Here is a 22,111-nt window from a genome sequence, read left to right as displayed (position 1 = left end):
TCCTGTAGGCTCTTTCATCAGAACCTGAGGAAGGCACTTCACAGTTTGCATGGCCCTTTTACAGACTCCCCGAGAGGCCCGTGACCCAGGGTGGGGGCTGGTTTAACTTCTCAGGTGCCCCGGCCCTGGCCTCTTCACTGTGAAGCTGGGTGGAGGTGGCAGGTTGACTCAGGGACACCTTCCACAGTGTCTGCCAAGAGAAGGGCCTCCGATGGTTCCCCCAAAGATCACTTTGGGGGTTCCTAGGACAGCCCCTTGATGGCTTTCTGCCAGGGTAGGAACTGGGCTCCGGACCAGAGGTTTCCAACCTTGAGGTTGTGAGCCCCCCGGAAGAGTTTGAGCACCTCTGTGCAGTTTTTGGGGTCGACATCTCTCCCTCTCGTTAGATTCTCCTGGGCAGTCGTGACCAGCCTACGAAAGGCCGAGCACCACTGCTCCAGGATTGTGCCATCCAGACGCAGGGAGGGGCTAGAGGACTTCCCTTTCCCCCGATGATAGTTTCCAGAAACTTGGCCTTGTTCCTGAAAAGCCGCCCCCTGCCCGCAGCCCCAGCTCCTGCGGGGTTTTCGGCAAACCTTCCTCGCCCAGACCCCCAGGAGGTGCCCGGGCCCTTAAGTGGGGACCAAGGGGCTTTTGGGGGAAGGTGATGGTGAGCAGAGACCAGAGACCCTGCAGCCGAGTGCTCCCACCCCCTCCCAGCAGAGCTTCAGGAAGGAGAGTGTTTCCCCAGAACTGCACTATCCGTTATGCCAGCCATGTGGCTATTTAAATCGAAATTAATTAAAATTAAACATAATCAGGAATTTGCATTCTCTCTTACACCAGCCAACTTTCCAGTGTCCAGAAGCTACGTGTGGCTAGTGCCTGCCGTACTGGACAGCACAGATAGAGAGCATTTCCATCATTGCAGAAAGTCCTATCGGACAGCCCTGGCTGTGTGTCGGGGAAGATGCCAGGGCTGGGCTGGGGGCTGGAGGCTGAGGGGACAGAAGAATGAGTTAGGGGACAGCAGCTCTGTTTGCAGGCCCGGCCCCCCCCGCCAGCGCCCAGGATGCCCGCTTCTCCCTCCTGGGCATGCCGTCCCCCCCGTGCCTCGAGCTCTGCTTGGCTTGCTGTGCTGGTGTCCACGGGTCGCTCCCCACCCTGCATTTCTGCCTCCCCGCTCCTGGGCTCAGTAAGAAACCTGGTGTTTTGGGGGCAAGGGACAGGCTTCCTCACTGGGGCTCAGCAGGTGGGATGGGGTCCTCCCTTCTTTTCAGTCACCCCTGAAGTAACCACTGACATTGGTACAGCTCGTTTCACTGCTCAGCACGCTTTCCCAGACCCTGTCAGTTTCGTCCTCACAGACCCTGGCGAGTCTCAGTGGGGAAACTGAGGCTCAGCAAGGTTAAGACTTGTCCAGAGTCACGCCGCTGGGAAGTGGCACAGCTGGGATTTGACCCGCACCTAGGGCTCCAGGCCTCGAGCCATTTCCTCAGTGTCACACCATCTTCTTAATTTGGTACCTACCCACATCATTTGTCCCAAAGGGAAAAAGTCAGTAGGACCTCCCCTTGCTCATAAAGAGGGAAATCCCCTGGGTATGAACGCCCCTTCTCACCCCGTCCAGGAGGGCTCGGGGTGCACTACCCCGCTGTCTCTCTTGGCCTCTGCTGCCCACCTCCCTGGGGGAAATGGGCCATGGAGTCCTGATGGCTGCAGGCTGGGCCAGGAGATCTGGGTGGGGCTGGTGGCCCTGGCGGTAGGTGTCCCAGGGCCTCCCTCAGCTCCTCTGATGAGCCCTCTGCCTTTGCTCAGATGACCCAGCTCATGAAGGCCGCCAAGAGCGGGACCAAGGACGGGCTGGAGAAGACGAGGATTGCCGTCATGCGCAAAGTGTCCTTCTTGCACAGAAAAGACGTCCTCGGTGAGGCTCTTGGGCCCAACTGGGAGGAGGGTCGGTGCTCAGCCCTGTGACAGTGGGGTCACTTGGTGTCTGGGCCCCTCTGGCTATGGGGGTGGGAACTGGTCTCATCCTCTTCCCTGCTTTGGCAGGGTGGCCCTCTCTTCTGGGAGAGGTGGGGCCTCTCTCCGTTCTGCATCCCTGCCCTTGCTCCTTGTTGTGGCCTTCTGCCTCAGCCTGCCTCCTGCTCTGTCCGACTCCCCTGGCCTCATCTTTGGGTGCTCCCATTCATTCCTTCCGTTGTCCATCCACCCATCTCTCCACCATCCACCAGCCAATATTGATTGAACACCTAACAAGTGCCATGCCCCTTGCTGGGTGCAGGGCCACTAAGATGAATTAAGCAGCATTTCCTCCAGGAGCTCCTGGTGCAGTGAGGGAGACAGGCATGTAAACAGGAGATGACCGTAGTGATCCATGAGCCGCATGGTGGGGTACCATGGCGGGAGGTGGGGTACCATAGCCGAAGCACGGAGGAAATGAGTATGGAATGTGAGAAAGAAAGGCCAGGGAAGGGCTGAGAACATAAGGAGAGGGAGACCCAGGTGAGTCAGGCAGCGGGAAATGGCGCAGGGAGCAGGTGCTCCGGATGGAGGAGGGAGCATTTGCAAAGGTCCGGACCTGGGGAAGTATGAGATGTCCAAGAAATGAATTTTGTGATAGTCACCATCTTTCGAGTATTTAGTGTGTACCGGGCACCCTGCTAAGAGCTTTGCGATTCCTCACTTTATCCTTATAAACACTAACAGGTACAGAGGACTGTCCTGATCCCATTTGGAGGTGAGGAAGCAGGCACAGAGTGGTTCAGTGACTTGTCTGGGGACACACAGGCATGGAAGTGATGGAAGAGGCTTTATCTGGCTGGAGCGAGGGCAGGGGCGAGGGATCAGGGCCAGGTCAGCACAGGCATTCAAGCCAGGGAGAACTTTGAGACTCTGTGCCCTCTTGAAAAGTTGTGTATTTTACCCTGTCTGTGCCTCAGTTTCCTCATCTGCACAATGGGGCTAATATGACATCTGTCTCAGGGAGCCATGGTGGGGATGACCAAGGAAGTGCATGGAGAGAGCCCGGCACAGCTCTCGGCCCCTGTGTGGCAGGCGGTGTTCTCGGTGGGCAGTCACTGAGTGGAGGTGTCTGGTGCTAGGACCTCATCGCGCTGACCCGGGTCAGATCTGGCTCCACGCCTCCTGGCTGTGTGACCTTGCACAGTTCTTGCCCTCTCGGAGTGCAGGTTCCTTATCTGTGAAATGGGTTTAACCCGCCACCACCTGCTCTTGATGCAGTGTAAACCTTTGGGGGAGCCCTGGCTCCCGAGGAGGGAGATGACAGGCCGACGAGCCACTCCAAACTTAGTGGAGTGGCTGGAGAAAGGATGGGGTGGACTGGCCAGCTGGGAGCTGTTGCTGGTCATCCTCCCCACCCCCAGGCTGACCAGGCGGCCAGCGGGCTCTCCCTAGGCCCTCCCCGCCTCCCGTTAGCCCGGAGCCTTTCCTAAGTCACCCTCCCACCAGAGCGTTATTAATAGCCTCAGCAGGGCTCGAATCACCGGCCAAGAATGTTACCCAGCGGCGCATGGGGGAAGAGGAAGCCGCGGGGCCGGCGGCTGGGGTGGGTGCGGAGTGATGCCCGGGGTGCCATGTGGGCCAGGCAGGAGGGCCTTCACCACCCCCACCCTCACACTGTCGTCCGCTGTCCCTCCTCCTCCTCGTCCGTCTCCTGCTCAGGTAAGGGCCGGCCTGGGTGTCCCGGCTCCCTCGGCCCCCTGGGGCTACTGCCACTTCTTCTTTCTTCCCAGCCTCCCCGCAGCACCCACTTCCTGCTGCCCACGGCCACCGCCGCCGGGTTTCAGAGCCGAGAGCAGCCGGGGGCCGTCTCCCTGGGCCTGTGTCTCTCTGTCGTGGGGGCTAAGACCGTCAAGGCCGGGTTCCCGCACTCTGCCCAACCTCCCCTCTTCCTCTCTGCCCGAGCCTGCCTGTCCCCTTCTGTCCTCCATCTGAGACACCCCCACTCCTGCCCACATGTCCTTCTTGGACACCAGTGAACTTCGTCTCTTTTAAATCTTTGCCTTTTTTTTTGAGAGATGAAAACACAAAGCCAAACAGCCCAGTTCTTCTCTGGGCTTCCTTTCTCCCTTTTTTTAGGCATCCAGAAAAAACTATTTTTAGTGCCTAGTGATGGGGACATGGGCAGCCTGGCCTTCGCCAGGCCAGAGCAGGCGGGTGTGAGCAGGGACAGTGACTTCTGGCAGATGGACTCTGCGAACTGAGCCCCCGTGGCCGCGGCTCTGTGCCCTCGCTCACTTGCCCCCGTCTGCTTAGGGACGGACAATTCCCACGGGGTGTAGCAGTGGGAGGCTCTGACCCCTGTGGCCCCGGGAGCTGCTCCTCCCCACGACCCTGGTCTAGGGAGGGTCCCAGCTCCTGGAGCCTGAGCAGGGCGTGTCGTCCTCTCCTTGCACTTATCACCAGCCCGTCTGCCTTTCCAGGTGACTCGGAGGAGGAGGACATGGGGCTCCTGGAGGTCAGCGTTTCGGACATCAAGCCCCCAGCCCCGGAGCTGGGCCCCATGCCCGATGGCCTGAGCCCTCAACAGGTCTGTGAGCAGGGAGGTTGGGGGGTGGGATTTGCAGGGGAAGGGCAGATGGGGGTCCGAGCCTGCTCTCTGGGGCCACAAACGTCTGGGTCTTGAAGGGGAAGTGATGATCAGGGGGCTCCTGGGTCCCTTTGCAACCAGCTGCATGGACTTCTCAAATGGACTCCACAGGTTCTGTGCCCTTGTCCTGGGGGGTGGTGGGCCCCAGCTTTTAGAGCATGTGTTTCCCATCGCCATGGCAACCAGAGCAGCTCCTGTGTAACTGTTTCAAATGAAGGTGTTTGAAGAAAGGGACTGCAGGAAAAAAGGGTTGAGAAGCATTGAGCTCATCCAACTCCAGGGAGACTCTGGAGGTGCCCAGCATCCCCTCCCTCCACGTGTCATCAGGTTGGGCCTCAGAGTCACGTGGGCATCTCCCAGGAGCTGGGGCTCTTGGGGCAATGTCTTCCTTCCCCCAGAGCATCACACTGAGATCGGGCGGCTTTGCTCTGGGACCTTGGCAGAGTCACACTTGACTCCCTCCCAGTGTGGGCTTTCCCACCCACAGGACAGGGTGAGAGATCCCCGCTTTCCTCTGGGTGTGAGGGCACTGAGCGCGACTGGTCGGGGCTGCAAGCTCAGTGAAGGGATTTGCCAAGTTTTTGGTTGGCAGAAAATCCTGATGTTTGGCTTCTTGAAAATCAGGGAGCTGTGGCTACCACCTCCCATCTTGGGAGTCTGTCCACCTGCTTCCGTCGTCTCTGTTGCCTGCCTGGCCCCTGACCGGCACTGAGATGCTGACACACCCCTCCTCCCCAGTGCAGTCCAGTGTCGCTGTTGGAGCCAGGTGAGACCCCGGGCTTCCAGCTCATCGTCCAGGGCTCCTCTTCCTGGTGCTCGCCGAGTCTCTCTCCTCGGGAGCCTTTTGCATTTCCTGGATCAGGCAGTATTAGTTACTCCAGGCCAGTGGCTCTCAATCAAGGCGATTTTGCCCCCCAGGGGACATTTTTTGGTCTGGTCACATTCTTGGTTGTCACAGCTTGGGGTGCTACTGGCATCTAGTGGGTGAGGCCAGGGATGCTGCTGACCGTCCTGCAGTGCACAGGATAGTCCCCATGACAGAGAATTAACCGGCCCCAAAGGTCAATGTGCTGAGCTTGAGAACGCTGCTCTGGGAACAGCTGGGGCACCTGGGGATGGTTGACAATGCATCCAACTGTGGGACAGCGTGAGGGACAGCAGCCTGGCCCATCACACGGCCATGGGGCTGTGTGGGCCATGGGCAGGCCTGGGCCACAGGCAGGGCAGTGGAAAGGGAGGAGAAGGTGTGTGGAGGCAGGAGGGAGGGGGCAGAGGGGAGCAGGGGAGATGGTGGTGGGCGTCTGGATTGATGCTCTCTGGACGGCTGTGGGTGGCGCACTGGGGGTCAGGCACTCTCTCAGCCCTCGACCAAGGTGGACAGGCTCCCAGTTGGACAACCCTCACATAGGACAGCTTTCATGAGCTCTGTCCCAGCTTCGCTGCACAATAGGATCACCTGGGAAGCTTTAAAAACCCCCATACCCAGGTTGCACCCCATACCAGTGCAGTCAGAATGTCTGGGGTGGGAGCCAGTGGACAGTATTTTTTAAAGATGCCCATGTGATTCCACTGTGCAGCAAAGTTTGCTGCCTCCTGCCCCCCCTCCCCTGCCGTGTCCAGGGGAGGGCTTCCTGGCTGGGAGCTGGTCAGGCTGCTCCTGAGGGACATGTTGATTCGTGCTGAAGAGAGATGGGGATGGCGAGGGGGCAGGGGAGCCCACTGGGTCGGTGGGGGGGGACTGTCTTTTAGGAGAAGGATTGATTAAGGTTTGGATCAACGAGTGCTGGGAGTTGAGATTCAGTTCTATCTAAGAAAGAATTTTCTACTAGAGTCATTCAAAGATGGAGAAGGCCGCCTGTCCTCATGGCAGATAGGTGGCGATTCCCCCATCCCTGGCAAGCAAAGGCTGGGCAGAGTCTTGAGTCCCAGTGCCCCCTGCCCGCATCCTGCAGTCTGGGGAGCACAGGTGTTTCTCTGGGGCGAGCAGGGGCTCTGGGAGGACGTGCGGGCCCGCCAGGCCCCAGTGGTCCCAGGAGCGGGCTCTGGGAGGGACGCGCCCCTTCTGCCCTCAGCTGTCAGCTCCTCTGGGCATCGCGACTCCCCTTCACGTCACCCGGGCTCTGCACACGCAGGGGCTCACTCTGTGCCGTGGTCGGCTCGGGTGCTGACCATGCTTTCTGCCCGAGCAGGTGGTGCGGAGGCACATCCTGGGCTCCATCGTGCAGAGCGAGGGCAGCTACGTGGAGTCTTTGAAGCGAGTACTCCAGGTACAACGCCGGGGCCTCTGGGGAGAGGGCAGGGAGGACCCTGGAGGGACACTGCACAGGGAGCCTTTGGGGACTGAGGGCAGTTTTAAGGGGAAGGGGCGGAGGGCCAGTACTTTCATAGGGACAGCAGGACCTCCAGGTGGAGGACACCGAGAATTCCTGATGCTCTGGTGTCCATGGGAAGACTGCCTTTTCTGAAACAAAGTTGGGGTTCTGTGCAACGAGGGCTGTCCCGGATCGTCGAGGGCTTGTGGGCCTTGTGCCTGGAAGGGACCTTGCCTTCCTCGGCACTCCAGGAGGCCCCTGGGGCGGGGCCAGGTCTCCCTGTCACCCTGGAGCTCTCCGAGGCGGGGACGTGCCATCTCGTTCATCATCAGGGTGTCCAGGGGTTGCTCAGTAGATGCTCTTGTGACCTGAGTAAGGCGTGCTGACCTGGTCTCGGGTTTGCGTTCCTGAGACGGTGACTCTTCCAGGATGTTGGGGGCTCTTGGAATGAGGCCACCAGGGAAGGGAATTGTCGGGGTTGGAGAGTGCTAATAACACCCTCTCTTCCCTCCCGTCCACAGAGGGGAGGCCGGACATCAGGCGGGTGGAGATGACAACATCGCGTGTTTCTGACAAAGCCGGCTGGAGAGGGGGGCTCTAGTTCCGGGGGCCAAGGGAGCTTTCTGTGACGTCGCTGTCACTGCTCGATTAGACGGACTGGCTGGGTTGTAGGCAGAGCAGAACAGGGCCCGCCCGGACCCTGGGGCCTGCCTCCGGGGGCTCCTTGCAGGCAGGTGTCTTTCTCCCGTCCCAGCTTAACACAGGAGTCATGGCGGTGGGTTGTGGGTGGGCAAAGAGGGGTCAGGGGTGTTAAATTCATGGAGAGCCTTCCGGAAGGACAGGTGGGGAGTGAGGACAGGGCCACCCAGGGCCCTCTGAGTTCTGCTTGGCCTTGTCCGGGCTGCCTTGAGGGCGGGGGGCTGGGAGGGGCGCTCACCCTTGCCCACCCCGGCAGGATTACCGCAACCCCCTGATGGAGATGGAGCCCAAGGCGCTGAGCGCCCGCAAGTGCCAGGCAGTGTTCTTCCGCGTGAAGGAGATCCTGCACTGCCACTCCATGTTCCAGATCGCCCTGTCCTCCCGCGTGGCCGAGTGGGATGCCACCGAGAAGATCGGGGACCTCTTCGTGGCTTCAGTAGGTGTCCCTACCCTCTCTTTCCGTGGCTCGCCAAGGGAGAAACCACGGCCCTGAGCTGGATGTCATCAGCCAGCCTCCCGCCTCCGCCTGGTCACCTTGTCTAAGCCAGTGGGGTCAGAGGGTGGCAGGGCCACAGTCAGCCTGGCCTAAGCTGGCGTGGGCGCAATGCCTCCAGTGTGTCTTTGGGGTGTCTGCAGGTGTGGTGAGGCCGGCGCACGGTCCTGGCTCTGTTCAGGTGGCAGCACTTCTGGGAGGCTGGCCACCGTGGGCAGCTGCCGGGCCGGTCTGAAGCCCCTTGCCGAGCCCTCGCAGAGTGACTGCTCTTGGAGATGCTCGCACGGCCTCGGCCTCGGCCCCCAGAGGCCGCCCCAGGGTGTCGGGGCGGGAGCTCTGGATGGTGCTCCAGGAGGCCTGGCCTGGTCCCAGCTCAGTCATGCAACCTCAGGCGGCTCCAGGGCTCTCTCCAGCTCAGGTCTCCATCCATGGAAGGAGGGGTGCACTGGACTCATGGTTTTTCAAACCGAAGTCTGTGGGCCCCAGAGAGATTCATGGGGGAGGGGATCCAGTCGGTGGAACTGCACCTTGATCTGTTTTAGGTAAATTAACTTTTGCTAAAAGGAAAAATGTATGTTTTGAAACCTCGGCGCTCAATAGAGTCAACGCCCTGGTCGGTGTGTCCAAGGGCTCGGGCTCAGGAGCGCCGTCCTTGAGGGTGGAGGGCTGGGGCTGCCGTGCCAGGTTCTCCTTGGCCCCACCTCTGCCTCCCTGCGACCTCGGGCATCTCTTCACCTCTCTGAGCCTGGTTCCCTCTCCTCAGTGGGGTCACAGGTTCCTGACCTCCAGGCTCCTTGGGATCTCCAGGTGGAGGAGAACAGTTGGGGCCGGCAGTTGGGGGGGCTGGCCGCCCTGCCCCTCACATGGATGTGACCCCCCCACTCACGGCCCTTTTCAGTTCTCCAAGTCCATGGTGCTAGACGTGTACAGCGACTACGTGAACAACTTCACCAACGCCATGTCCATCATCAAGAAGGCCTGTCTCACCAAGCCTGCCTTCCTCGAGTTCCTCAAGGTGTGCCCGAGGGTGGTCTGGGTCCCTCTCAGTGGGGCGCTGGTGATGGTGGGGGCAGGAAGGTTTCCCAGGAGAGAGGGGGCATTGCAGCCCAGCCTTGGCCGTCACGTTGTCACTTTGGTCTGGACATTGCCCCTCTTTCCTTTGGGGCACCCCTGGTCCTGTGGGGAGATAGGGGGTCCCTCCTGCTCCCCAACAGGAGCGTGATAAAGATTGAAGTGTCTGTAAGCTGCTTTGCATCCAGAGTTTTGAAGGCGGGAGGGGGAGGCCTGTGACGTCTCTGGGGTGGGTGAGAAGGCGGTGGGTCTGGGGGGGTAGACCCAGCAGTGTGCGGCCCCGTTCCTCTGGTTGGGGGGGCTTGGGTGGGCCTCCAGGCGTGGCTCAGCTTGTCACTGGACTGATCCCTTTTCCTCATTTGTAAAAGGGTGAGGAAATTCCTCAAAAGGGTGACTTGGGGGTCCCCTGGGAGAATAGAGGTTAAAGGACCAAAGGCCTCGTGCAGCTGTGGCCAGGCTCCCCGCATTTCCTGGGGTGCGCAGTCAGGTGGATCAGATGAGACCCTGCCTGCAGGGAGCGTGCCGCCTAGTGGAAGGCGCAGGTGGGCTAGGAGCTGGGGCTCAGCCGAGGAGCCCACTGCCCCGATCCAAGAGGCTCGGGGGCTTTCTCAGTGGGGTGCCATCTGACATGGGTTCTGGGGGGATTATAATGGGTAGAGGTGGAAAAGAGGGTGTTCTGGGTGCAGGGGTGGTGGGGCAAAGGTCAGAGGCAGGAGGATGGGGGCTGGCGAGTCGGGTTGGATCTGGGAGACGGGCTGCCTTTTGGGGAGGCCCAGAGAGAAGGGTCAGAGGTGGCTGAGTCCAGTCTGGGCAGCTCTGGACCTCCAGGCCCAGGGGTGAGGATGTCCTGTTTCAGGCAGTGGGGAGCCCCTGAAGAGTTCTGGGCCGGGGCAGACGGCAGTGGAGGTCGATGGGGGAGTTGTGGCAGCAGCCTGGGTTGTAGGGGACAAGGCCAGGGATCCAGACGACAGCTGTGTGGATGGAGTGGTGGAAACAGATGCAAGAGACAGGACAGGGAGAGACGCCCTGTGCCCTGCCCCTCACGCTGGCCTGGACTCGGCTGTTCATTTAAGCGGAGGGAATGGTTGTCTGACTACTTCTAGAATGAACTGCTGAATTTCCCAGTTACGCGTTTAGTCCAGAGACACTAACAGGACTGCTGTAGTCTCCCCAGGGTGAGGGACTGTGCGGGAGCCCCGGTGGTGGCAGGGACCCCTGGCTGTAGCACCAGGGACCCCCCCCGGGCTCTTCTCTCAGTCATGAGACCGAGCAGAGACCTGGGCCCGGGGAGAGGAGCCCAGGACGGGTGGCGTCTGTGCCCCCCGGACTCTGGCCCCCCGTGCAGGGGGTCAGCGAGTGACTGCACCTCCTCTCCCGCAGCGGCGGCAGGTGTGCAGCCCCGACCGCGTCACGCTCTACGGGCTGATGGTGAAGCCCATCCAGAGGTTCCCACAGTTCATCCTCCTGCTTCAGGTACCACTGGGGTTCCGGCAGCCCCTGACCCCCAGGGCGCAGTGTGGGTTGGGCCCCAGGGCCTCGCGGCTGCTCACCCATCAGCCACGGCCCATGTGTACTGTGGACTGCGGCCTGGCCTCGGCCCCCTCTTTCTCCACTCCCGCGGTGGAGTCGCTGGGATCCAACAGCTTATTTCCCACCTCCCCCAGTGGGGGACACAGAGTGGCTGCTGGTGGCCTGAGCCCAGGTGGCGGGCAGGGAATGAAGGCCCGTGGAATCCTAGAGACTGTGGGCTCCTGGCAGGGACGAGCAGCTCAGTAAACGAGCTGACCATGGCCACTTCAGGCTTCCTGAGGGAGCCTTAGCCCCATGCAGGGCCCAGGAGCCTGGGACGCCTCCAGATGGCCGATGGCCCTCAGTGAGGGGCTGACCCCCTGCCGCCGTGCTGGGCGGAGTGACCGAGGGCCCTAGAGCATTTTCCTCTGGCCCTCAGAGCTGCCAGCTGCGGGAGTGGACTCTCGTCTCGCATGCCGTTGATCGGTGCCTTGGGGACTGGTCTGCAGGTTCATTTTATTCTCTTTCGTTCATTAGCCGCTTCTTGGGGCCTGGCTCTAGGACAGGTACCGTCTGTCCAGGCTGCAAGCTGGGCCCCTCTCAGACCTGGTCTCCGTGGGGGTTGTGGGGGCTGAGGGTCGGCTGGGCTGGGGGGGGGTTCTCAGCCCTGGCTCTCTGGGCCCTGACAGGACATGCTGAAGAACACCCCCAGGGGCCACCCGGACCGGCTCTCGCTACAGCTGGCCCTCACGGAGCTGGAGACGCTGGCTGAGAAGCTCAACGAGCAGAAGCGGCTGGCCGACCAGGTGGCCGAGATCCAGCAGCTGACCAAGAGCGTCAGCGACCGCAGCAGCCTCAGCAAGGTGCGTGCCCTCACCTGCTCTGCAGCCCTCCGCACCTGTCGCCCGGCCTCCTGCCCCGCGGCCACCCACCAGGTGGCGGTGTTCTCTGAGGGAGGGGATTCTTTGCTTTGAGGCCACGGACCTTACCTTGAGGGTTAGTCTCCAGTGGACGGATGCCCACATGCATTACTATCCACATCATTTTAGGATAAAAGCTGATTTTCTTCATTAGCGTAATTGCCAGTAAAGACATCAGAAATCATAGCCTGGTACTGTGCTCAAATGAATGCACTCTGGAGTTAGAGTCTGGGTTAGAATTCAGATTTTGCCACTGGTGCTTGCTGTGTGGCCTCAGGGGAATCGCCCAGCTTCTCTGAACCCCACTTACTCCCTCTCTAATGAGAAGGGTTCAGTGGCATCTGACCCCCAGGGCTGCTGCGAGGCAAATGAAGGGATTGGCAAAGCGGCAGGCTCGGAGTCCTTAGTACAAGGTGGCTGTCATCATTATTAGTGGTTTTTTTTTTTTTCCTGAGGAAGATTCGCCCTGAGCTAACATCATGCCAGTCTTCTTCTGTTTTTTAGTATGCAGCCTTCCAGCACAGAGTGGCTGCTGACAGAGCGGTGTAGGTCTGGGAAATGAACCCAGGCTGCCGAAGCAGAGCACACTGAACTTAACCACTTGGCCACCAGGGCTGGCTCATATTAGTGGTTTTTTTTTTTTTTTGAAAAATATATATATATATATTTTTAGGTATTATTTTTTAATTGAGGTCATAATAGTTTTATAACATTGTGAAATTTCACTTGTACATTATTATTTGTCCATCACCATACATATGTGCCCCTTTACCCCTTATGCCCACCCCTTAACCCCCTTCCCCTCTGGTAACTACTAATCTGTTCTTTTTGTCCATGTGTTTGTTTATCTTCCACATATGAGTGAAATTATACAGTGTTTGTCTTTCTCTGTCGGGTTTATTTTGCTTAACATAATATCCTCAAGATATTAGTGTTATTTTTAAAGAAGAAGAAAGACGAGAAATTCATGCCATGTTTTGGGGTTGCAACTTAGGAACATTCTAGCAAAAAAATCTTGAAATGCTTTCAGATGCGTCTGTAGAGAACCCTGTTTTTAAAACACAAAGCCCGTACTGAAAAATAGTCACCCCTAGGGTCCCCTGTTGGTAAACTTTAGTCCTCTGATTCCCTAGTGACATGTGACATGAGCTCCCGGCAGCCGCACCAGATCTGGGAGTCCGCAGCCAGGCCCCACCCTGTTTCACCCCCCAGAGGGTAGAGCTTGGCTCAGATGGTTCGGGGTGAGGTGACCCCGCCCCAGCGCATGCTGGTGAGAACATGGGTTGTTCTTTGGGGAAGGGATGTCGTGTGGGGTCAGAGGGAGGTCTTCAGATCTTTTGGGGGAAAAACTGGGAGCCTTCTGGCTCTGAGGGCCACAGAAGCAGAATTAAGCCCAGCGACTAAGGCCACTGAGATTTCAGCCCCGTGGGGTGGAACTTTCTAAGAGTGCAGGAAGGATTACCAGGAGGACCACCGCCCTCTCCACGTGGACCACGCTTCAGAGTCTGTATCGTTCTCTGACCTACGTTGCCATCTCTGACCTTCACCACAGGCCTGTGAAGCTGGGCTGGGACGAGATAACCTGCAGGGCCCCTTGCAGTTTTAAGCTTCAGGTCCAATGTCTTAAGACTTCAGGCCAAATTCAGGCTGTATGTGTGTTTCTAGGCCCACACAGTATTTTTAAGAAAATGGAGTTAGTTACCAACATTTAGAAGTGGAGAGATGTCCCATAAAATTCAGACTTGTGGATCGTCTTGAACGGTTGGAAGAGCTGGCATGCTGGCACCGGTCACCTGAGTAGTGGCTGCCCGTGCCCCCTCAGTCCCCACTCACGCCTTCCCACTGAGGTTACCTGCCGGCCCCACAGGCGTCTGCATTTGCTTTGCCTGTTCCAAGAGGATGGTGCTGGGAAGAAAAGACGGGCAGGGCATGGAGCCCCCTCCTGGAGGCATGTCCCCATCCAGGATTGCTCAGAGTGGGCGCGACAGGTGGGGATCCTCTCTCCGCCTCCAGGCAGCCAGTCCCACACGAGCCTCCTGTTTTGGAACCACTCTCGAGAAAAAGACTTCAGCTCAGTCAGAGCCACCTGTGCTGGTATTTGATGGTCTTTGTACTTGGGAAGTGTCTTCCTCTGGTCCCTCCTTTAGCTTCTTTTCTGTAACCAAGAGGGTTTCTCTTGCTTCGGCTCACACACCTGTGCAGCTGCCGTGGGACGAGATGGCTCAGGACAAGGACGCCCTTCTCCAAAGCAGTTGCTCTGGGAAGAGCCGTCTGTGCTCTTCTGCTCTCTCCCCCGTAGGGATCTGGGCAGGAAGGAGCAGTGGTTGCTGGCTGGAGGTCAGGAAGACCTGTTTGGTGTTGGGCAAGGCACTGAAGGCTCTGAGCCTCAGTTTCTCCACCTGTCAAGTGGGGGGCGTGTTTGGTATGTGTGGGATGTTGTGGTGGTGGCTGCATCCCGTGCCTTCCCCCACCCGGGGCCCCCCTGGGACAGCCTCACCCAGTCCTACGACCAGTCGAGTGATTTTCCTTTTGCCGTCCGTCACCAGGGGGGAAGCGGAAACGAAACTGGGTGTTCCCCCAACGGAACCATGCCGGCTATTTCAAAATGTGCCTGCTCAGGACCCTCCGGGGTGTTTGTGCAATATCCGGGCTTTCTTTGTCTTTTCTCTTTAATCTGCCTCAGGGGCAGGAGGATGGTTGCCAGCAGCCCGGGGGACTTTCCTCTCCTGAGTTTTGGGTCATGGCACACTGGGCAGCCTTCTGCGGGCCCGCTGTCTTCAGGATCTCAGCTGTGTTTTCAGGAGCTGGCAGTCAGCTTGTTGGTGCAACTAGCGGGGTGGGGAAGCCCGGCCTTAGCAGTTATGGGGGACCCCGGAGGGACCCCCAGTCCTATTTTGTGTTGGGAGCAGCGGGGCCTCCCCTGAGTCCTGTTGTGTGCAGCCAGGTGCTAGCGGTGCTGCCTGGGGCTGGGGGCGGTGCTCGTGGCCTGGCTCCATCCCGTGCTGCCACTTCACTGGCGCTGGCCTTGGCAAGTCGCTTTACCTCTGGATCTTGGTCTCTTCCTCTGGGAATGGGGAGGGCCTCCGGGGACTGCTGAGTTGACAAAATGCGAGGTGCCCGGCGCATGGTGGGCCTTTGGTCCCCTGCGGGCTTCTGTGTCGACTTGAGAGATGTGGTTCTTCGGAGAATGACAGGGCATTCTCTCCTGGAAGGTTTTGGGGTGACCCAACCCTTTCCCAACAAGGATGCAAGGAAGGAAGGATAACTGGTGTCATCAGAGTCATGGGTTTTAGAAATGAATTTTGCTGACTATTCTCATCCCTCCAAAAAAAAAAATCCCTGTTAGTAAAAAGATATTTTCCCAGTGGGTCCCCGGGCGGGATGGTGGTCCCAGTACTGGCAGGGGTTCTTGGTGTTCAGAAGCCCCCCGGGTTCCAGGCCGACTTGGTGTCCAGCCTGAGACTGGCAATGCCTGCTTGGATGCCTGCGGCTGGAGGGTCTGCAGCCTCCTCAGAGGGTCCCTCACTGACCAGCAGATCTGTGCTACCCCATCACGAGCCCTTCCAGGAGGCGAGCCTGGCCGAGGCTGTCCCACAGGTCAGGGTGCAGGACAGCACCTCCTTCCAGCCAGGAGTCCCCGTGCGTGAGGCCGCACCTCCTCATGTGAAGCCGTCACAGGCAGCAGCGGTGGGGACAGTGGCTGCCTGTGGAGTGTCCACCCTGTGCCACGTGCAGGGCTAGCTCTGTGGGCGTGCGACCTGCACCATCACACAGGGCCTGTGCTCTGAAGGGCCCCACACTTGGTTTAATGCTCTGCTGTTGCCATCTGGAAATTCTTAACAACCTTTGAATGAGGGCCGCGTGTCCATCTTCCTCTGGGCTCTGCAAATTACGCAGCCAGACTCGGTCATGCATTACCTTGGTGATCTGAGCGATGGAGGTTATTGCCCCACGTGCGCGGGAGCACGTGTCTGTGACTCCAGAGCTTGTGTCACTGGCAGTGATGGTCATGCGGGATTGCCACAGGGAGGTGCTGGCCATGGCTGGCTCACCTGCTGGCGGCTGGGCAGAAGGGGCAGCCGGAGAACCCAGCATGTGGTCCTCTTGTGTCCTCCCCAGTGCCTCTTGTCACCCTGGGGATGGAGGGTGTGGCCCTGCCTCGTCCTCCGCCTCTCCCAGCCTCGGTCCCCTTTGTGCACGGCAGAGAATTCTGGGTCTTGGGCATGGTGCTGTCTGGGTAGCAGCCTGCGTGTGATGCTAGCGTTGACCTTGCTCTGCCTGCCTTCCCCAGCTCCTGACCTCGGGCCAGCGGCAGCTGCTCCTGTGTGAGACTCTGACGGAGACCGTGTACGGTGACCGCGGGCAGCTGATCAAGTCCAAGGAGCGAAGGGTCTTCCTGCTCAATGACATGCTGGTCTGCGCCAACATCAACTTCAAGTAAGCGGGTCTGGGCCGTCGCCCCTTCTTGGGGACCCACTCCTGTCCTGTCCCGGTCCCTTGGCCGGCCTCTCTGTGACAGGGTTTCACATGAGCTCTGCTGAGGTCTCCGAGATTCTGACTTCCTCTCGCCTCCCTCTTGGTCTGCTCTGTCCCTGGTCCCCAGAGCTGAGAAGCACCTGGAGAGGCCACTGGGGCAACTCCTGACCTCGGGGCAAACAGCTGTCCGCTGTAGAGCGGTCTGTTCTGGAACTCTGCCATTGGTAGCTGAACAGCCTCCTGAGTTTTGACCACTTTGAACTTTAAGAGATTCTTCTTTATGTCCAACCCAAGCCCCTGCTGCTTTAATCCGAATCGGTTTGTCCTCTGGCCGGGTCTCCCTGTTCTTGGCAGGAGTCTCTGCCTTTCCCCCCATGCCCAGAGCATCTTCTCCCTACAGGAGCCTGGTTTCCTGGTTCTGGGTCAGAGTAGAAATGCCTTCAGGCCATGCCTGAATGAGTTGGAGCCCGGAATGGGGTGAGGGCAATCTTTTCGATCAGAGTCTGCAAACTCGTGGCCCATGGGTCGCATTAGGCCTCTGGAAATCTTACGTTTGGCTCACAGGGGGAGTTCACACAAGGATGGAGACCTTTGGCCTCTCTTGAAAATTTGGACGATCCCACGTTGCCTGGGGCCACACGGACGGAGAACTGGGTCACGTGGCCCGTTTCCTGGGGCTGGTGCTCTGCCCATTTTCTCAGTCCCCACCTGGCGTGGTTCACTCCCTCGCGTCTCCAGCTTGGCCCTGTCGGTGTCGGGGGCTGGGACCCTTTACCGAACAAACTCCAGCTGGGACCTTTCCAGCCGGACTGTTACCCGTTCGAGTGGAGGAGAGTCTCTGCTCTCCATATTTGACCACTCTTTAAAAAACATCCCGGACAACAATATGGCAGCAGTAACTCCGCTTCAGAGGGGCATCACCCAAGTTGATGTTCGTGCATCCTGGCTCTCCCAGCCCCCAGCTGGAGCACCCGTGGGGTGGGGGGCGCCTGGGGGGCCTAACTTAGACTCTGCACCCTGAGTCGGCTGGGTTCACAGCCATGGAGCAGATTTGGGGATTATCCGTGGTTGTGGATCACGCATCCTGGAAGGGGAGCAGGCAGCTGTCCGTGGACTCGCACACTCCCTCGGCTCCACACACCTGTCCATCGTCTGTTCATCCATCAGACATTTATTGAGCCCTGACTTTGTGCCAGTTCACAGCTCTGGGCAAGACCAGGCCCTGGTAGGGGACTCAGGCAAGGAAGCCTCTGTCCCAGATCACGTGGCGGTGCTCGTGGCCGACCCATCCGCTCACTCACTTACTCAAGCACTCTAATTCTTAAGTCCCGTTTGTGTCCTACACACCAAATATGACCCACACCCCCCCTGCCCTCCTGTTTCCCAGGGTCTCGCATGTGTGAAAGTGTGATAGGGATGCTAGTGGCCCAGTTTTGGGGGATCATTTTGGGTGATTTGGGGTAAGTCACATGACCTGTCTTAGCATCAGCGTCCTTGTCTGGCCCATCACCTCTGCTTCCCACAGTCGCCCTGCTAGGAAGCTTGTATTATTCCAGACAAGGATGAGCCCAGGGAGAAGGCCCTCCTCGTGGTCTCCTCTGGCCCCCAGGGGTCTCAGCCCACTGAGTGGAAATTGTTCAGTAACAGTAATGACCTTCCCTTCCTTCTTGTCTTTTTCCTCAGGCCTGCCAACCACAGGTAGGGGTTTGGGGACCTGGGGGGCACGTGACTCTGGATCTGGGGCTGGGCCTGGACGCTCCTGTGCTTCTGCCTCATCGACGGCTCCCTGCTCTGCCCGGCTTGGTTTTGGCCTGAGGTCTTGTGCTTGGGCTGCGAGGTGCCTGGCTGAGCTGGTGTGCCAAGGAGCGGCGCTCTGGGCTGGCCCTGGGGCTGGGGTGCCGCGGGCTCTCCAGGGCCTCGTCCTCTCTGTGCCGGCAGGGGCCAGCTGGAGATCAGCAGCCTGGTGCCCCTGGGGCCCAAGTACGTGGTGAAGTGGAACACAGCGCTGCCCCAGGTGCAGGTGGTGGAGGTGGGCCAGGAGGGCGGCTCCTACGACAAGGACAACGTGCTCATCCAGCACGCCGGCGCCAAGAAGGCCTCGGCCGCGGGCCAGGCCCAGAGTGAGTACCCGCCCCACTGCCCCTGCAGAGGACCTGCCTAGGCTACTGGGACCTGTCTGGGGACCCTCAGGCTGATGGGCCCCTTGGCTGAGAGGCTCTTGCTGGTTGGCAGCCCCACCTGCACACATACACCCCACACAGTCACACCTCCGCCCCACACTTGACATGTCCCTACTCCCCACCTTGTACGCCCTTGTGCACACCCGTGCACACGCATGCAACGACTGAGTCAGAAAGTGTGACTTCCAGATCCTGCCTAGCCCTTGCCTGCCTCCCTGTGGGACCTCGGCAGGTGTCGCCTCCTCTCTGTGCCTCAGTTCACCCCTCTGAGCAGTGAGGGGCCCAGGTAACACCCTGGCCCCTAAGCCCTCAGGGACCAGGCTCAGGGCTGTCTGGCTCTGTCTGAATCCTCCCCAACCCCTGTCCTTGCCTGGTCATCCCCTCAGACTCTGTCGGACAACGAGGAGAATGAGAACTCAGAGTGGCACTCGGCAGCCGTGCATCTCTCTCCATCTCTGTGGTGGCCGTTACCATGCGCCCGTGCCGCTGCAGTAGCTTCCTGGCTGCTGTCCTGCCCCCTCCCCCCTGTCCCCCTTCCTGCCCATCCTCCACCCATCCCCAGAGCCACTCTTCAAAATGCAGAGCAGATCTGTGTGTGGCACCCACCACCTGAAACCTGCCAGTGGCTTCCCATGGCTCTCAGGATAAGGTCCCAGGTCCTTGCTCAGCCCACGTGCCGGTCTTGGGTGCCCACCCTGCCTCAGCCCACTCCACCCTCACTCCCTGTGCTTGGTTCCTAGGGGGCCGTGCTCCCTCCTGTCTCACAGTCTTCTCCTCTCCTCTGCCCTTTTCCAGAATGTTCTCTTGCCGTCCCAGTTTTGACTAGTTTGTCCTCACTCATCTTAGCTCAGATGGCACCTCCTCAGAGAGGCCTTTCCTGGTGCCTTCAGACTCGGCCACTCCCCCATCCTGTGCTCTCCAGGCCCCATTGTATTCTCGCCTTTATGGTGATGGCTTTTTTGCCGTCTCTCCCCTTGGCGTGAGTGTAGCCCTCACCCCAAGCCCCGAGCGCAGTGGGCGTTAACACACGTTTGTTGAATGAACAAAGGATGCTGAACTGCTGCGCTAGCAGAAAGGAGCCGTGAGCCCCCAGCACCTTCCACAGGCTTGGAAGGCATTTGGCTCTCCTCCTCCTCCCCCCTGGCCAGGCTCTGTCCATCACTGGACCCAGGAGGTGGCCTCACGGGGCTGCTGGCAATTCTGGAAACTGAGGGAACCATTGCACCACACACTCTCGCCCTCGAAGGGCTGGGCCGGCCAGCTGCACCCTCTTCCAGCTGCTGTGTCTTCCCCCGGCCTGTGAGGCAGGAGGCGCTGTTTTGCCTTCCTGACTCTGTTGACAGAAGCCCCTGGCAAGGGCTCCTTGGCCGCTTTGCCTCCCTCGGAGCCACCTCCGTCCTGGCTGCGTCCACTCTCCCCCCACCACTCGGGGGCCTCGCTCTGGCTCCCGTCCTTCAGCGACCGCTGTGTCTGTGGCCACATTCAACCTGGAGTGATAGGCTGCCAGACCCCCTGGACAGGGGGGAAAGAAGTCCTGGCTGAGCCCCAGTTGGCCTTGAATGATTTTTTATTGTATTGTTATTCAAATATGTGCAAATATAAGACTAGGTGTAATAAACTCCTTATGCTTATATCCCTCGAACAACCATAAAACCAAAACAAAATCACAAGTGGAATAAAAATGAGGCTACAGAACGGTAAAATTCAAATCAACAGCATTAATTTAACGTGATGGATGATGATGTTTTGCTGGAACCAAATTGCTCCCAATATGGATGTGGCGCAATTGCGGGGCAGGTCCTTATGAATTCTCTGCACCCTGTGGGCCACAGGGTGCCATGTGGTGGCCGGCATTTCCCGCCAGCTCACCCCATTTCGGTCACTGCCGAGCCCTTCTTTGCCCATCGTTTCGTGTGACTGTGTCACTTACGCCTGTGCCCACCTCGCTCCTTGCTCCTTGGTGACCATTCACGTGGCCCTGCTCAGGACCAGAGTCCACGGAAGCCCTGATTTTGCAGCAGCATGTGGCTTTAAAGTCATTATGTCCAGGTGTCTTGGGATGAGCATCTGCTTTTAAGATCATCATCTAAATGAAAACCTGTAGTAAGGCCTCCCCATCCCCCTCCCCTGGGACGCCGTAAGACCTCAGCTTGAGAAACCAGGGCCTAGAGAACAGAGCCCAGATTCCCTCGCATGGCAGTCAAGGACTTCCCCATCTGCCCCTGCTGGTCCCTCCTGCTCTGTCTCGTGCTGCCCACCCCTCAGGCCCCCGACACTCCATTTGTATTATCACCAGAGATCTGGGCAGCCCCGACCCCCATCACTGTCCCATCTCCCTGATATCTTCCTCCCCAGCACCTTCCACCATCTGCAGTTGTTAATTGACTGCTCCCCTCCCCCACACCCTGGTCATAAGCTCCATAAGAGCAGAGAACCTGTCTGTTTGGTTTACAGCTGTCTCTCCAACTCCTAGAATAGAACCTGGCACATAGTAGGTCCTCAGTACATCTTTGGACAGTTTGCTGTTCAAGGGCTTCCTTGAGCCACAGTGCCTTTGCACGTGCTGTTTTCTTTTTTGGCTGTGCCCACCACTCCCTGGTTCTGTGAAGGCACCTTCGCACTCTTGGTTCTCAGTCTTCTGGTTTCCTATGACCCTTTGTGTAGCCTGAGTGTGGCGTGCATCCCAGGGACTAGACTTTACCTGTGATTGGATCTGTCCCCCCCCCGCCAGGATGCAAGAGACTGGTAGTGTTTCTTTCTGTATCTCTAGTGCCCTTTCTCCAGGGCGACAGCTCTTCTTTTTTGCAGTGAGAGGATGCGTGGCTGCTTCTTTGCACCGTCCCCACCCCTGAGGCTGAGTTGGGTCTCTTCTCTGCCCAGATAAGGTGTGCTTCGGCCCCCCGCGCCTCTTCCAGGAGCTGCAGGACCTGCAGAAGGACCTGGCCGTGGTGGAGCAGATAACCCTCCTCATCAGCACGCTGCACGGCACCTACCAGGTACGCCGCAGGCAGGCCGGGCGGCTCCTCTCGGCCTGGGCTCCCCACGTCCCCTGGCTTCTGAGCTCCCAGGGGCAGCAGGAGTGGCTCAGCTCCCTGTCGCTACCTGGACATCTGGTTTGGGTTACGCGGGGCCTTGCCGTAGGGCATTGTTTTTGTCCCCTGCACAGTGGCCAGTCAGTCTCACAGCCCCTTCCTGGGCCTCGCCTCAGGCTGGAGAAGAAGCTGACTGGGAGGGGGTGTCCCTCTCAAAGGTGCCGGATGGGGTCTGAATGCGGGGCTGGGTGGCCTGCCCTCGGCCTGGGGCGTGGGGGGGTCCCACTTGTGGCCGAGTGAGCGGTGCAGGCTGAGCTCCAGGACTTCTCCCCGTCCCCCTCCCCCAGGGGAGCCCCGATCGCCGTAGGGTCTGGCGCGGCTTTTGGGGAGCTAACGGGCCATGTGTGACCTCCTTGGCGTCCTCAACCCTAGAACCTGAACATGACCGTGGCTCAAGACTGGTGCCTGGCCCTGCAGAGGCTCATGCGGGTAAAGGAGGAGGAGATCCACTCGGCCAACAAGTGCCGCCTCCGGCTCCTGCTTCCCGGGAAGCCCGACAAGTGAGGGGGCCGCCGATGAAGTGGGGGGACTCGGAGGGGTCCCGGAGCCGTCCCTTTCGTCAGTATCGCTGTGATGGGAGTGGGGGTGTGTGCACTGCAGGCCATGCTCAGCACAGCGATTAGCGCTGAGTAGATGCTCATTGTTGAATGAATGAATGAACGAACAACCTGTTCACACCGGGGGTGAGCCCCCTCCTCTGTTAGGACCCTTGGACACTCTGCTCTTGGTTGGATCCATTTGTGCTGCGTCCTTTTCCCTTCCAGC

General features: G+C 59.1%; 1 protein-coding gene across 43 annotated transcripts in view; it reads left to right on the top strand.

Moving 5' to 3' along the window:
• ARHGEF10L (Rho guanine nucleotide exchange factor 10 like) overlaps window positions 1-22,111 on the top strand; it is a 153,480-nt gene that overhangs the window by 78,205 nt on the left and 53,164 nt on the right. For 26 of the 43 annotated variants that reach the window (XM_070252462.1, XM_070252437.1, XM_070252396.1 and 23 more), the window contains 12 exons: window positions 1,798-1,906; window positions 4,428-4,534; window positions 6,784-6,861; window positions 7,862-8,041; window positions 8,997-9,113; window positions 10,550-10,642; window positions 11,368-11,541; window positions 15,890-16,035; window positions 17,758-17,772; window positions 18,013-18,194; window positions 21,135-21,250; window positions 21,719-21,846. In XM_070252462.1, the coding sequence (XP_070108563.1) occupies window positions 1,798-1,906; window positions 4,428-4,534; window positions 6,784-6,861; window positions 7,862-8,041; window positions 8,997-9,113; window positions 10,550-10,642; window positions 11,368-11,541; window positions 15,890-16,035; window positions 17,758-17,772; window positions 18,013-18,194; window positions 21,135-21,250; window positions 21,719-21,846 (1,445 nt within the window). Of the gene's footprint in view, window positions 1-1,797; window positions 1,907-3,454; window positions 3,667-4,427; window positions 4,535-6,783; window positions 6,862-7,861; window positions 8,042-8,996; window positions 9,114-10,549; window positions 10,643-11,367; window positions 11,542-15,889; window positions 16,036-17,757; window positions 17,773-18,012; window positions 18,195-21,134; window positions 21,251-21,718; window positions 21,847-22,111 lie in introns of those variants that run through there. The other 17 variants (XM_070252489.1, XM_070252507.1, XM_070252406.1 and 14 more) reach the window with 5 other exon arrangements.

Source organism: Equus caballus, chromosome 2 (assembly GCF_041296265.1).
Source record: "Equus caballus isolate H_3958 breed thoroughbred chromosome 2, TB-T2T, whole genome shotgun sequence".
Classification (NCBI taxonomy): Eukaryota; Metazoa; Chordata; class Mammalia; order Perissodactyla; family Equidae; genus Equus; species Equus caballus.
This window is presented reverse-complemented; position numbering and strand designations above follow the sequence as displayed.